At 46.2% G+C, this 13,181-nt stretch overlaps 1 protein-coding gene across 2 annotated transcripts; it reads left to right on the top strand.

Annotated features, from left to right (window-relative positions):
- The first annotated feature begins 531 nt into the window (after positions 1-531).
- DACT1 (dishevelled binding antagonist of beta catenin 1) lies at positions 532-11,952 on the top strand. Of its 2 annotated transcripts, none has more exons than XM_044924916.2 (4): positions 532-1,800; positions 3,982-4,114; positions 5,200-5,355; positions 8,909-11,952. In XM_044924916.2, the coding sequence occupies exons 1-4, from the start codon at positions 1,456-1,458 to the stop codon at positions 10,798-10,800; spliced, it is 2,526 nt and encodes an 841-aa protein (XP_044780851.2). In that variant the 5' UTR covers positions 532-1,455; the 3' UTR covers positions 10,801-11,952. The 2 variants fall into 2 exon arrangements, with proteins under 2 accessions (XP_044780851.2, XP_025151229.3); XM_025295444.3 differs by having other exon boundaries at positions 537-1,800; positions 9,020-11,952.
- Positions 11,953-13,181: the final 1,229 nt, after the last annotated feature.

The raw sequence follows: 13,181 nt of genomic DNA, 5'->3' as shown, positions 1-13,181 counted from the left end.
CTGAATTCGATTTCTGAGGCTCTTGGATGTACTGCTTTTAAAACAGATATGGTACTTTTCCATGGACAAGCCGACGAGAGGCATTTCCAGACCCCATCTCATTGAAATGCCCTGAGACCGGTGTCCCAAGCATAGATGACAATATTACAAATGCAACCGCAGGGGAAAAGTTTGTTAAGTCCTTCTGGAGGAAGAAAAGAAAGATACAACTTAACTCACATAACCTTTACTCTCTCTGTGCCTGTGCCACTGTAAACACACCATATATATATATATATATAATATACTGTATATTATTATAATTCTTACAACAGGCACCTTGTTAGTAGTTCCATTTTACCCTTGGGGAAACGGAGGCACAGAGAGGTGAAGTTACTTGCCTGTGCAGCTAGTCTTGGCAGGAAAGGGGATTCAAATTCAGGCAATCCGGTTTCAGAGCTCTTGTGCTTGCAGACTAAATAACAACAATAAAAAACTCTTTAACAAAAAAACCCAAAGCGCGCACGCGCACGCGCACCCCCTAAGCCCGGAGCTTGTAGAAGAATTGATGCAACCGCTGGCTGTACAGCGACATCCTCCTGCCTAATTTTAAATGCCTTCCATGAAAAGATTAAAACAACAGCAGCAAAACCAAGAGTTCAACAGTTTTCGGACAACGCTGCACTGTGCCTTGTAGGGCTTGCCTTTACAACTTGGAATCACAAAAGCCAACTCCAAGAAAAAGTCTTTGAATACACTCGCAGTACCTTACTTGGTAAGGTGGAAGAGACCTAAACCAGCCTGAGTGGATACGAACAGTGGACGTGTGGGGAAAGGGTTAACATGGTGGGCTGCAACTCGGTCGAGTTTCAGAAAGTTCTCTGGGGAGCCCAACTGCTGCGTCCCTTGGCGGACCCTGCCAGCGAAGCCGGCTGTAACAGGATGCTGGGGCTCGGGGTGCTCGCCCCTGGCTTTGTGCGATTATAAAGAACCAATAAGAAGCGAGGCAAAAACTGGGTGCCGTAAACCCGAAAAGGGGGCGAGTAGGCCCGCGGGGAAGAGCGGGGGAGGAGAGAGGGAGGAGCGGGGAGGGCCAGGCGAGCAGGAGGCCGGCGCCGAGCGCGAGCGGCGCCCCTGACACTAGAGGGGGAAGCCGAGGGGGAGCGGGCCTCGCAGCCGAGGGGCCGGCGCGGGGAGGGGGTTCGCCTGGCCGCCGCGCGTGACGTAGCGCCGGGCAGGGCGTTATCAGCTGCGGGGCCGCGGCGAGGGACGCGCGGCGACAGCGGACGGCGCCGCCCGGGGCCCGGACGGCTGCAGCCCGGGGCCGCGCGCGGGTCCTGAGCGCTCCGGGTCCCCGCCCCCGCCGCCGCGCCCTGCCGCCGGGAGGAATGAGCCCGAGGCCGCAGCCCTAGCGCCCGCTCCTCCGCCCGGGCGGCCCGGCTGCGGGGACGGGTGCGCGCGGCCGGGTTGGGGGCCATGAAGCCGAGTCCGACCGGGACGGCTAAGGAGCAGGAGCCGCCGGCGCCGGCCCGGGGAGAGCAGCGCACGGCGGAGCCTGAGGGACGCTGGCGGGAGAAGGGCGAGGCGGACACGGAGCGGCAGCGCACCCGCGAGCGGCAGGAGGCCACGCTGGCCGGGCTGGCGGAGCTGGAGTACCTGCGCCAGCGCCAGGAGCTGCTGGTCCGGGGCGCCCTGCGCGGCACGGGGGGCGCGGGGGCCGCTGCAGCCCGCGCCGGGGAGCTGCCAGGGGAGGCGGCGCAGCGCAACCGCCTGGAGGAGAAGTTCTTGGAGGAGAACATCTTGCTGCTGCGGAAGCAATTGGTAGGTCGTGTCCGGAGGTGGGGGCACGGTTGTCCCTGCAGACGGGCCGGGGGTCGGGCAGGTGGTCCGTGGTGGGTGCCTCTAGCTAGGAGCAACCCTCTGGCTTCCCGGGACCCCCGCCCGGCCCTTCCCTGACCTGGGTTCCTGCGGGTCCCCGGGGGCGCGTGGGTTGCCGACGCCCACGCGATCCCGGCGTGTGCCCGCTTTGTGTCAGGTGAGGGGCCGGAGACCCCGCGCGGACTGCCCGGGAGAGGGTGGCCGCTCTCTCCTCCGGCCCTGTCTTCGGGATTCTTGGAGTAGTCTGGTCGGAACCTCCAATCGCTCTAGTTAGACGAATGCCTACCCTCTCCCCGAAGGTTTGCAAACCCTCATTTAAAACAGCATTTCTTTGGAGGGCTTCTTGGCTTCAGGTCCTCCCGCCGAGAGGGGACAAAAGCCGAGGAGGGGACTTGGGGGCGCGATTGACTGTCCAGTGCCGAATTTTACTATTACACGGAAGCGGCCGCGAGGAGCCCTGCCTGCCCCTCCCTGGGCTCCCCCACTCCAGCCTGCCAGCTTTTGCCTACTCTGCTGCTTAATTTCAGATAGAAGCCCTTTGTATAAGGCGGCTAAAACAGATGCACATGATGGAAATTTGGCTGGAGAAAGTGCCCCCTCCTCTCATAGGTACTGCTCGTTGTGACTTGAGGTGGAGGTGGGCGGAAGGGAAAACCTCCTTTCAGGGAGCATTTATCTTACTGGATTTGTGTCAGCATCTCAGACATTCTCTACCGTCTTCATTAACGGGGAAGAAAAAGAACTTTGACGCTTAATGTATTGATGAACAGCTTTGACCCAGCCTCAGAGAAATGGCGGCAGCTTTGTTTCCATGACCTCAAAAATGTAGTTTTGAAAACATAAAAAAATCCTTATCTGACCATGGGATACTATCTGAAACTAGACACATACTAGATAATGTCTCTCCTGCTAACAGAGTGATGCCTTGTGGTTGTCAAGTGTTTTCTTGTATTATCTTTTTTCAGATAATTTGTCTCTTTTTTTGAGCATCAAAGTGATTTTACTTGTTTGGTTCATTTTTTTCCTGAAGAAACTCGTTCTAACAAACAAGCATGTTATGTGTCCAAGCTTTTTAAGTTCAAGGACAGACAAAAGGAACAGATACTCATATGCATCTGTTTTGTAAGGCTGTGTGGAAGTAGTGGTTTGTGCAATACCTCAGGTTTGGCATTTTGCTCTGGTTTTTGGTAGCAGACTGATTTGAGTCAATTGTTGCTGGTTGTGCCTGGTCATTGACATTCTGTGCATTGTCTTATACAACAGCACCTTCTTGTCTTCATGAATCTCACAATTGTGAGTGGCACATTCCTGTTCCCTGTAGAGGGGCAAGACAGCATGTCAGGAGAATTCCCGTCCAGTCAGTGTTTGTGGTACTATTTTCATTTGTAGACTTGGCATTTGTGATTTGAACCAGATGCCTTTGAGTTTTCTTTTTTTTTTTTTTTTGCTTTCCCAGCAATAGGAAGCGCTAGGTGGCGGTGTGACTTAGCACTACAGTCTGTCACCTTTGGAAACCCGAGTTGAGTTCAAATCTTGATGGACCTTCCCTTGAGGGTTTTGGATTCTGCCAGGTCACATTATACTTGGCACTGGCTATTAGTATTAGTTTCTCACTTTCAAAGGCCCTAAGACTGATTAAACCCCACAAAGTGACTAATAGAAATCAAAACTCTGCAGGACATTTGGCCAGAAAATCTCACCTAAGAAAGATTATAGTGTATTGTAGGAAATCTGTTACGCTCTGACTTCAAATTAAAGAGTTTACTGTGAAGTACTGTTTTGTAATAAATTGGCTGTACACAGAGGGTTTTTTTTTAAAAAAAAAACTCAGTGGGTTTTTCATATCCCTACCTATAAAAAGTAAGTTTGTATATATATTAGCTGAAACTAAAACCAAGTCTTGTTTTTATGAAGAAACTTTATATCACCGCAAAATGTGAGAAAGTGGAATTAAACAGGACATATTCTTGAAGTTTTTCTTCACTTCAGGTCATCCAGTAAAATTTTGGTTTTGAAAAATTTAGGGAACTCTTCAGATGGTAATTTGAATACTTAGAGCCAACTTTGTAGTTCTTTGTCACCAAAATGTTTTTTTTTTTCCTTTCTCTGTTTCTTCCTCATCAGAATTGTTTGAGGAGAAGAGACGCTGGTTTGTTGAACCAGTTGCAGGAACTCGACAAGCAGATAAGTGACCTCAGACTGGATGTGGAAAAGACATCTGAAGAGCGCCTGGAGACAGACAGCCGCCCCAGCTCAGGTGAGTGTGGGGGCATGAAGAGAAACCCTGCTGTCATGAGTTGTCTCGGCTCCCTGTGCTTAGCATTCTCAGACCTGCAAAGGACAATGGAGTTTGTTTCCAGTACAGAGAGACTACAGCAAAACAAAACAAGAAAAGTCTGTTATTCAGTTGCATGACAGGGAAACAAAATCAGGCAATAAATTTATTGAAATATAGTTGATTTACAGTGTTGTGTTAATTTCTGCTGTACAACAAGTGATTCAGTTACTTGTATATATATTCTTATCTATTATGGTTTATCACAGGATGTAGTTTCCTGTGCTGTACAGTAAGATCTTGTTGTTTATCCATTTTCTTTTTTTTTTAATTGATTTTTTATTGGGAGAAAATTGCCATCCATTTTCTACGTAATGATTTGTATCGGCCAATGCCAGACTCCCAATCTATCCCTGCCCACCATTCCCCAGCAACCACAAGTCTGTTCTTTTATATCTGTGAGTCTATTTCTGTTTCACAGATGAGTTCATTAGATAACAACATTTTTAATAATGAGACTCATCTGACTGAAGTCCCCTGAGTTTAAAAATAAAAGCTTCTATGCAAATTTCTGGAAGCGTGATCCTCCTTTGAAACTTGAGAAAGTCAGAACAGGGCTAGAAAATTAGTCACACTTCAACTTCCTGAGACCACTTCAAAAGTTTTCTTTTTTCCTTTTAAACCATTTGGCTCCTTACATAGATTTGTTTTTCTCTTCAGGTTATTTTTTTCTGAAATGTTTGTGAAAAAGTTGACACTCTGACAGATCTGAGTCTCTTTCCTTGCCCATCTTTAAAGGTGGGGTCAAGGAGGAAGGTCAGTTTGAGAGTGAGAGTACTCTCAACTTTGAAACGTACTCATAGTTATGGGCTTTTTGCCTTTTTCTGAGGATTGCTGGAAACGAAACCCTAAAGTCAAGACACTATATCTCATGAACCAAAATTGCCATCTTTCCCTCCATATTCTCTTTTCTCTCTTTTGTACATGATTACCCCTTTTCCTTTTAAGCACAAATGTGTGTTTTTGCTTGACATGATCTTAATCTCAAATGATGTTTTGATTTGTAGGGTTTTATGAACTGAGTGATGGGGCTTCGGGATCCCTGTCCAATTCCTCGAACTCGGTCTTCAGTGAGTGTTTATCCAGTTGTCATTCCAGCACCTGCTTCTGCAGCCCTTTGGAGGCAACCTTGACTATCTCAGATGGTTGCCCCAAATCTGCAGGTAAGACTTTTTAGAATTGACATTTAAAAAATTTATTTTCAATTGGAGGATAATTGCTTTACAGCATTGTCTTGGCTTCTGTCATATAACAATTTGAATCAGGCATAAACATACATATGTCCCCTCTCTCTTGAACCTACCCCCACTGCACACCATCCCACCCTTCTAAGTTGTCACAGAGCACTGCATTGAGCTCCCTGTGTTATACAGAAATTTCCCATTAGCTATCTGTTTTACATGTGGTAATATATATGTTTCAATGCTACTCTCTCAATTGGTTCCACCCTCTGCTTCCCTCTGTATCCAAAGTCTGTTCTCTATATCTGCTTCTCTATTCACTGTCCTGCAAATAGATTCATCGGTACCATTTTTCTAGATTCCATATATATACATTAATATATGATATTTGTTTTTCTCTTTCTGACTTACTTCACTATATAACAGGCTCTAGGTTCATCTACCTTCCTAGAACTGACTCAAATGAGTTCCTTTTTATGGCTGAGTAGTTTTCCATTGTGTATATATACCACAACTTCTACAGCATTGATAGACATTTTTAATTGGAAGGGGTCAAAGGTCCTTAAAAGTTGTCTAGCTTCAGCCCCTTCTACTGATGAAAAACAAAGACAGAGAACTTCATCTGCTTTTTGCCTTTAGTGCCATAGCTACCTCTAGGATCAAGATCACCACTATTCCCAGTCCTTTTTGGGTGTTACCTGGCTTTATATCCTGATGGTAGCAAGATAGCTTATCTTTAGAAATCCTGTCCCAATATTATAGATCTTGAGCTCTGTTTCTGAATCTTTGCTGTTAACTTGTTTCCGTTTTCAAGATTACTTTAGATCTGCTTTCTTCTTCCTTTAATCATTTAAAATTAAGGCTTCCCTGGTAACTCAGTCGGTGAAGAATCCTCCTGCAATACAGGAGACCCAGGTTTGATTCCTGGGTCAGGAAGATCCCCTGGAGAAGGATATGGCAATCCACTCCAGTATTCTTGCCTGGGAGATCCCATGGACAGAGGAGCCTGGCAGGCTACCGTCCATGGGGTCATAGGAGTTGGACATGACTAAACCACCACCACCAAAGCTTACATCAAGTTAAATATATCTGTCAGCCTGCTTAAGACCTGCTTGGCTCTTCTGGTGGCAGTGGCCCCTCCGTGTTCTCCAGAATGCCTTGCGTGATGGCAGCTCTCTCTTCTTTTAGCAGGTGGATGGGGTTAGATCCCCTTGACCATTTCCCCCTTTGGGGCTATTATTGCAGTAATCTCTAGAGAGAATCATGCCATTGTTGGTTCTGGAAGAGTTTCTCCATTTCCACTATGTGTCTCACACACTGCTGTATGCTCCGCATACATTTCTCTGCTTTGAATCCTCCATACAGTTCTGCAAGGGGCAAGTGTTGTCAGCAACCATTTTATGTATCAGAAAATGGAGGCCCAGTGAGGTTAAGTTTGGTAAGTTGCTTAAGACTATATATATAGTGAGTAAGTGGCAGAGGCAGGGTTCAAGCTTAGGACTAACTGCTAGATCCTTGTTTTTCCACCACACTAAGGGAATTCAGAAAGTGTGTTCAACCTTCTCATCAAACAGGAGGAATTTGGTTTTACATGCCTTTTGTCAGAGGCTCCTAGTTTGCTGAATGGCAGAGTTGTTGCTGAAATTTGGGATATCTTCCTTAGTTCAGATTTAGTGTGATTCCTCAGAAGAGCAGAGAAAATACAGAGATTAAAGGAGGCGATAGGTTCTGGCACAAGTCACTATACCCTTGGTTTTATGTATTGTCCACTTAAGTATAGGCTGAATTTCTGAGGTCTAGGCAGTGCAAACATAACACCAAACAACCGAGGCTGCTAATCAGCTGGTGTCTCTGTAGTATGTGTTGTTAGCAGCAATCATTTGGGGAAGCACAGATCTGTGTTATCTAGAGTGTCTGGGTCTCAAGTTCATTGGTAATTGCTGCCTTTCATTCTGCAGATTTGGTTTCAGAGGGAAATTTTATAAACCCATTAAAGGTACTTTGGTATAGGTTTTCCTTAAGGACAGACTCCTCTATCCCAAATGTCACATCTTCTCATAATTGAGACAGTTGGGTTGGCCTTTGGGGGCTGGGATGTCTGTCTTGTTCCTTAACTCTAGAAAAGAGGGAACAGGGACGAGAGGTGTCACGTAGGTAAATGTGGCTTTGAGTAAGATAAGGATAGGCCTTGGGGTAGTGAGGAAGAATGAGCACAGATATTACCTAGAGAGATTTCCCCTTCTTACAACAAACTGTTTATTGGGAGTGGAAGTGGAATTGGGGACGTGACACATTTATTTTATAATAAACTTTTGTTTACAAATGAGTATCATTTCTGGGTCTAGACTGGCCCTGCCACCCAGACTGCTAATAATCATAGAAATTCACAGGGCTTTCCTTTAAACAATTAACATATAATCTAGCACATAGTAGGTTTTCAATATTTGAGTGAATAAATATAATGGAAAGCAAATTAAATAGGGGCAAAAACTTTGATCTTCTGTAACTAAAAGTCACTCAGAGGACTTGATATTTATAATATATACCAGGATAAGAGATCAGAATAATCTAATTAGGCAAGAAAGCTTGATTTCATTGTATTTTGGCATCTATGTTTTTGAGATGTGGAAATTTTATTCATTAGTGCTACTCCTCAATCTTTTAAAGCCTCATCAAAAATTCCTTCAAAAAATATTGTGCTTTATTTTTTAGTATCACTATTGAAAACATAAGGTGATTATTATTTAAATTTAGTCTTGATTGAAATTAGATTGGTTTCCCTGACTTTTCAATTGACAGTTATATTCAAACACATGTCATTAAGAATTAGGTCTAAAAAAAAAAATTCAAAATGAGGAGAAAGCCCATGAAAGTATAGTTTATCTCAAATACTTAAAGGGAAACCAGGAATAGAACACAGAAGGGAAAGTGGCCCAGAGAAAGAATGGCTCAAAAAAACGTTTATTTTTCCAGTTATAAATGCAGTACATATGTGAAAGTGAAGTCACTCAGTCGTGTCTGACTCTTTGTGACCCCATGGACTGTAGCCTACCAGACTCCTCAGTCCATGGAATTTTCCAGGCAAGAGTACTGGAGTGGGTTGCCATTTCCTTTTCCAGCATACTTTTATTGAAAAGTTAGAAAATAGAAAAAGAAGAATGTACCATTACTTGCTTTCCCAGCACTTTGAGATGCTACTATTAGCATGTTCACATGCTTCATTTCAGACTTTTTTCTTTGACTATATCCAGTCTTAGTAAAATTATACAATTATGATTTTCACTCCACTTTAAAGTGTTTTCCATATATTATTCAATAGTTTGAAAGCATTTTTAATGGCTGAATATTTTTCATTCAGAGTTGTATCTTGTTAAAAATTCCTTGATTATTTTTTCCCCCGAGTAGTATTGTCTTATATTTGTTGATTCTTTGTTACTCTCTCACTACCCCTGAATTTGTCTTCATAGAAACTGGCCTGATCAAGCTGGTGCTGACCAGTTCATGTCTTCAGAGTGTACCTTTAAATGTTTTTCAGATCTCATAGGATGGCTGGAATATAAAGAAGGCCATTGTGAAGACCAGGCCTCAGGGGCAGTTGACTGTTCCCCCTCCACACCACAATCTAATTCCCTTGCTATCATTGCAGATGTGAATCCCAAGTACCAGTGCGATCTGGTGTCTAAAAATGGGAATGATGTGTATCGCTACCCCAGTCCACTTCATGCCGTGGCCGTGCAGAGCCCAATGTTCCTCCTTTGCCTGACTGGCAACCCACTGAGGGAAGAGGAGCGGCTTGGTAACCATGCCAGCGACGTTTGTGCGGGATCTGAGCTGGACGCCGTCAAGACAGACACTAACTCACCATCTCCAAGCAGTTTGTGGTCTGCTCCCCATCCTTCATCCAGCAAGAAGATGGATGGTTACATTCTGAGCCTGGTCCAGAAAAAAACCCACCCAGTAAGGACCAACAAACCGAGGACCAGTGTGAACGCTGACCCCACGAAGGGGCTTCTGAGGAATGGGAGCGTTTGTGTCAGAGTGACTGGGGGTGTCTCACAGGGCAACAATGGGAACCTTAAGAATTCGAAACAGGTGCCTTTGCCCTCCGGAGGCATCCCTTCTTTGGACAATGGGGCCTTCTCCCCACCAAAACAGTGGTCGAAAGAATCAAAGCCAGAACCTCTGGAAAGCAAGAGGTTGCCCGCGCCTGAAGGCTGTTCTCCAGGCACTGCTACCGAACTTCAAGGTAAGCATTTGCCCAAAAATGCCAAGCCCGTCTCCCAGGAACATGCGAGGTGTCCCCCCGCTGGGACAGGGGAGTCCTCTAAGGAAAGCGGGCAGATCCCAGCTGCCTCTCCGAAAGAGAGCCCTGGGAGGGTCCTCGCACCGCTGCAAGAGAACAAAGTGGTCCAGCCACTGAAAAAGGTGCCACAGAAAAACAGTCCGCAGGCAGGCACTCTGGCGCCCCCTCCCGCCGCCTCAGCCCTGCTGCCCCCCACTTTCCCGGCGGAAGAGCGGCCGGCCCTGGATTTCAGAAGCGAGGGCTCTTCTTCTCAGAGCCTGGAGGAAGGGCCCCCGGGGAAGGCGCCGCCCGTCCTGGCGCCGCCTCCGGGGGTCAGGCCGCCCCGGGGTGCGCGCCCCGCGGCCGCCCCGAGGGGCTCCGCCGTGAAGCACCGGGCGCTGGCCGTCCACGGGCCGGAAAGTGCTCTGCCCCCCGTGAGGGAGAAGGCCCGGGTGGCCGGCAAGAAGTGTCGGTTCCCCGACGACACGGATACAAATAAGAAACTGCGGCGAGCCCCGGCTAAGGCGCGGCGGGGCGGGGGCGGCCAGCCGGACGCGGGGCTCCCCAGCCGGCCGCTGGGGACGGGCCACCGCGCAGGGAGCCGGGCGCACGGCCACGGCCACGGCCGGGAGGCGGTGGTGGCCAAGCCCAAGCACAAGCGCACCGACTCGCGGCGGTGGAGGTCGGCCGCCGAGGTGTCGTACGAGGAGGCGCTGCGGCGCGCGCGGCGGGGCCGACGGGAGCCCGCGGGGCTGTTTGCGGCCGGGCCTTACGCCAGCCCCTACGCGTACGCGGCCAGCGACTCCGAGTACTCGGCTGAGTGCGAGTCCCTGTTCCACTCCACCGTGCTGGACACCAGCGAGGACGAACGCAGCAACTACACCACCAACTGCTTCGGCGACAGCGAGTCCAGCGTGAGCGAGGGCGACTTCGTGGGCGACAGCACGAGCACCAGCGACTCGGAGGAGAGCGGGGGCTTGATTTGGTCCCAGTTCGTGCAGACGCTCCCCCTGCAGCCGGTCCCGGCCTCCGACCTTCGCCACAACCCCACCAAAACCTTTGTCAAGATCAAGGCCTCGCACAACCTCAAGAAGAAGATCCTCCGCTTTCGATCGGGCTCTTTGAAACTGATGACGACGGTCTGAGGCACAACCTCCGTGTAGAGTGGGGCTTTCTAGTTCCCCACCAGTCGGTGGTGTCTTCCTTTTTTGTGTGTAATAATTTCATGGAGTGCTTTCCTTTGGTTAAGAGAAAACCGAGGTGAATTTTTGTCTCATCTTCGTCACGTATGGACACTAGTGCCTTTAATGGAAGGTAAAGAATGTGTTTTTTTGCTGGTTAGAAGTGAATATTGAGTTTCTAATGGTGGTGACAGTGAGTGAATTTTGTGGTATCAGATGATTTTTCTTTGAAATGGTCTGAGCATCTGTGAAGGCACAGGTTTTGATGTTCAGGTATTAAGTGGATGAGACCTTTTGATCTGGAGGTCAGGTGGATGGCATTTGAGGACATGCATTTGCTTCTTTGGTTCTTCAGGGCAGCGTCGCCATGAGGGTTTTCCTGTTGGGGGTATCACATACAGTTGTGTGAAGCAGATACAAGGGGCAGTCGTGGTTTTCTGTCATTTTTTATATATTCTGCTTTTCTCAGATGTAGCCCCATTCTGTTTTCTTCTCAGAACTGTTTGGTTTACTGGACTCAGAACTTGAAGACCACACCCTACATCCAGAAAGGTGATCTGGATAGGGAGGCTGGTAATACCTTAAAAGGATTCGCTAAAACCTTTGCCACCCTTGGTGCCTAGGCCCTGGTTACAGTAACCCCTTCTAGGGCCATTTACCCAACATTGATGCCTTTTCCCCCCCTCTCTAATTTACAGGAGATCCAACCATTTCTCCCTTGGAGACTTGCCTTTGGTATAACTTTTCGTCATTGGGTGCAGAGAAATTCACTCCTAATGAAATAACTCTTGGGTGCAACTCCAAGCTCAGAACTGCTCACAGAGCACTGTGCCATCTAAACATTAGCCCAAACATATTAGTGCAATCCAGTCCAGATTGGACCACTGACCCTGTCTTGTAAGGGCTTTTTTAAAAAAAATTTTTTTGGTCAACAGTATTGTGTAAAATTGCTTTTTTATACCAATATATGCATGTTTTGTGCATGAGTAGTATTTGTTTTGATATTCCTGTTGATGTTAAATGACTGTATGATATAAACAGTATGTGTTTTTATATATCTTTGTGTAAATTTAATATAACACATTATATGCTGTAATAAACGATTTGTTTTCCTGCTGTTAAGTTTGTTATTTGGGTATAAAACCAGATGTTTACACCTATAAATCTTGTGCTGATTATTGTGGGATTTATATTAGGCCTATTCTAGCATATGAAATATTATTTACAATAATTAAGGCAGATTTTAAGAGTATTTGAATGGATGGTATATAAACAAATGAGGACAAGCAATTCACTTGTTGAGAATGGTTAAGGTGCTTCTTTAAAATTGAAGGTACGTTTAATAGAGCTCTTCTAAGGAAAATATTTCTGTGAAAACCTCCTCTCTTCCCCAACTTCTAAGTATGAAAAATTTTCAACATGGAAAAGTTGAAAGGATAGTACAATAAACACCTGTGTAGCCACCACCTAGATTCAACAATTGTTAAGATTTAACACCTGTGTAGCCACCACCTAGATTCAACAATTGTTAAGATTTTTCCATGCATGGTTTAACATTCTATATAAATATATTAGATTAAACCATATTGCTGGTTTTGTGGGTTGAAGATAGATTTTGGTAATCTTCCCTCTCCCCACTACACTACTACTACATTATTTTAGAGTAAATTTCAGGCATCATGATGTTTCATTTATAAAAACCAGGTATTTCCTAAGAACAAGGCGATTCTCCTATATAACCACAACACCATGATCCCACCTAATGAAAATTGACAATAATTCTTAATATCAAACGTTTAATCTCTATTCAATAGCTTTCCAATTTGTTTCAAGATTTTTAAATAGCAGCTTCACTGCTCCCTCCAACCAGGATTCAGTCAGTTATACTCTGCATTTGGTTATAGATCCCTAGTCTTAGAATTTGTTGTTGTTCAGTTGCTCAGTCATGTCCGACTATTTGCAGCTCCACGGACTGCAGAACACCAGGCTTCCTGGTCCATCACCATCTCCTGGAGTTTCCTCAAACTCACGTCGATTGACTTGGTGATGCCATCCAACCATCTTGTTCTCTGTTGCCCCTTCTCATGCCTTCAGTCTTTCCCAGCTTCAGGATCTTAATCTTAGAATAGCCTCTCCATATTTTTTTACAATGACATTTAGTTGTTCAAGTCAGCACAGATGTCTTGTAGAAGAGCCCCATTCTGGATTTGGTTGTTTCTTTGTGTGTGTGTGTTTTTTTTTTTTTTTTAACATCTTCTAGTCCCTCTATTTCCTGTAAACTGTGAGGACTCGATTGGGTTTAAGTTAAACATTCTTGGAAAGAAAATTTCACTAGTGACCTTGCT

The sequence above is a fragment of the Bubalus bubalis genome, chromosome 11, assembly GCF_019923935.1.
Source record: "Bubalus bubalis isolate 160015118507 breed Murrah chromosome 11, NDDB_SH_1, whole genome shotgun sequence".
Classification (NCBI taxonomy): Eukaryota; Metazoa; Chordata; class Mammalia; order Artiodactyla; family Bovidae; genus Bubalus; species Bubalus bubalis.
This window is presented reverse-complemented; position numbering and strand designations above follow the sequence as displayed.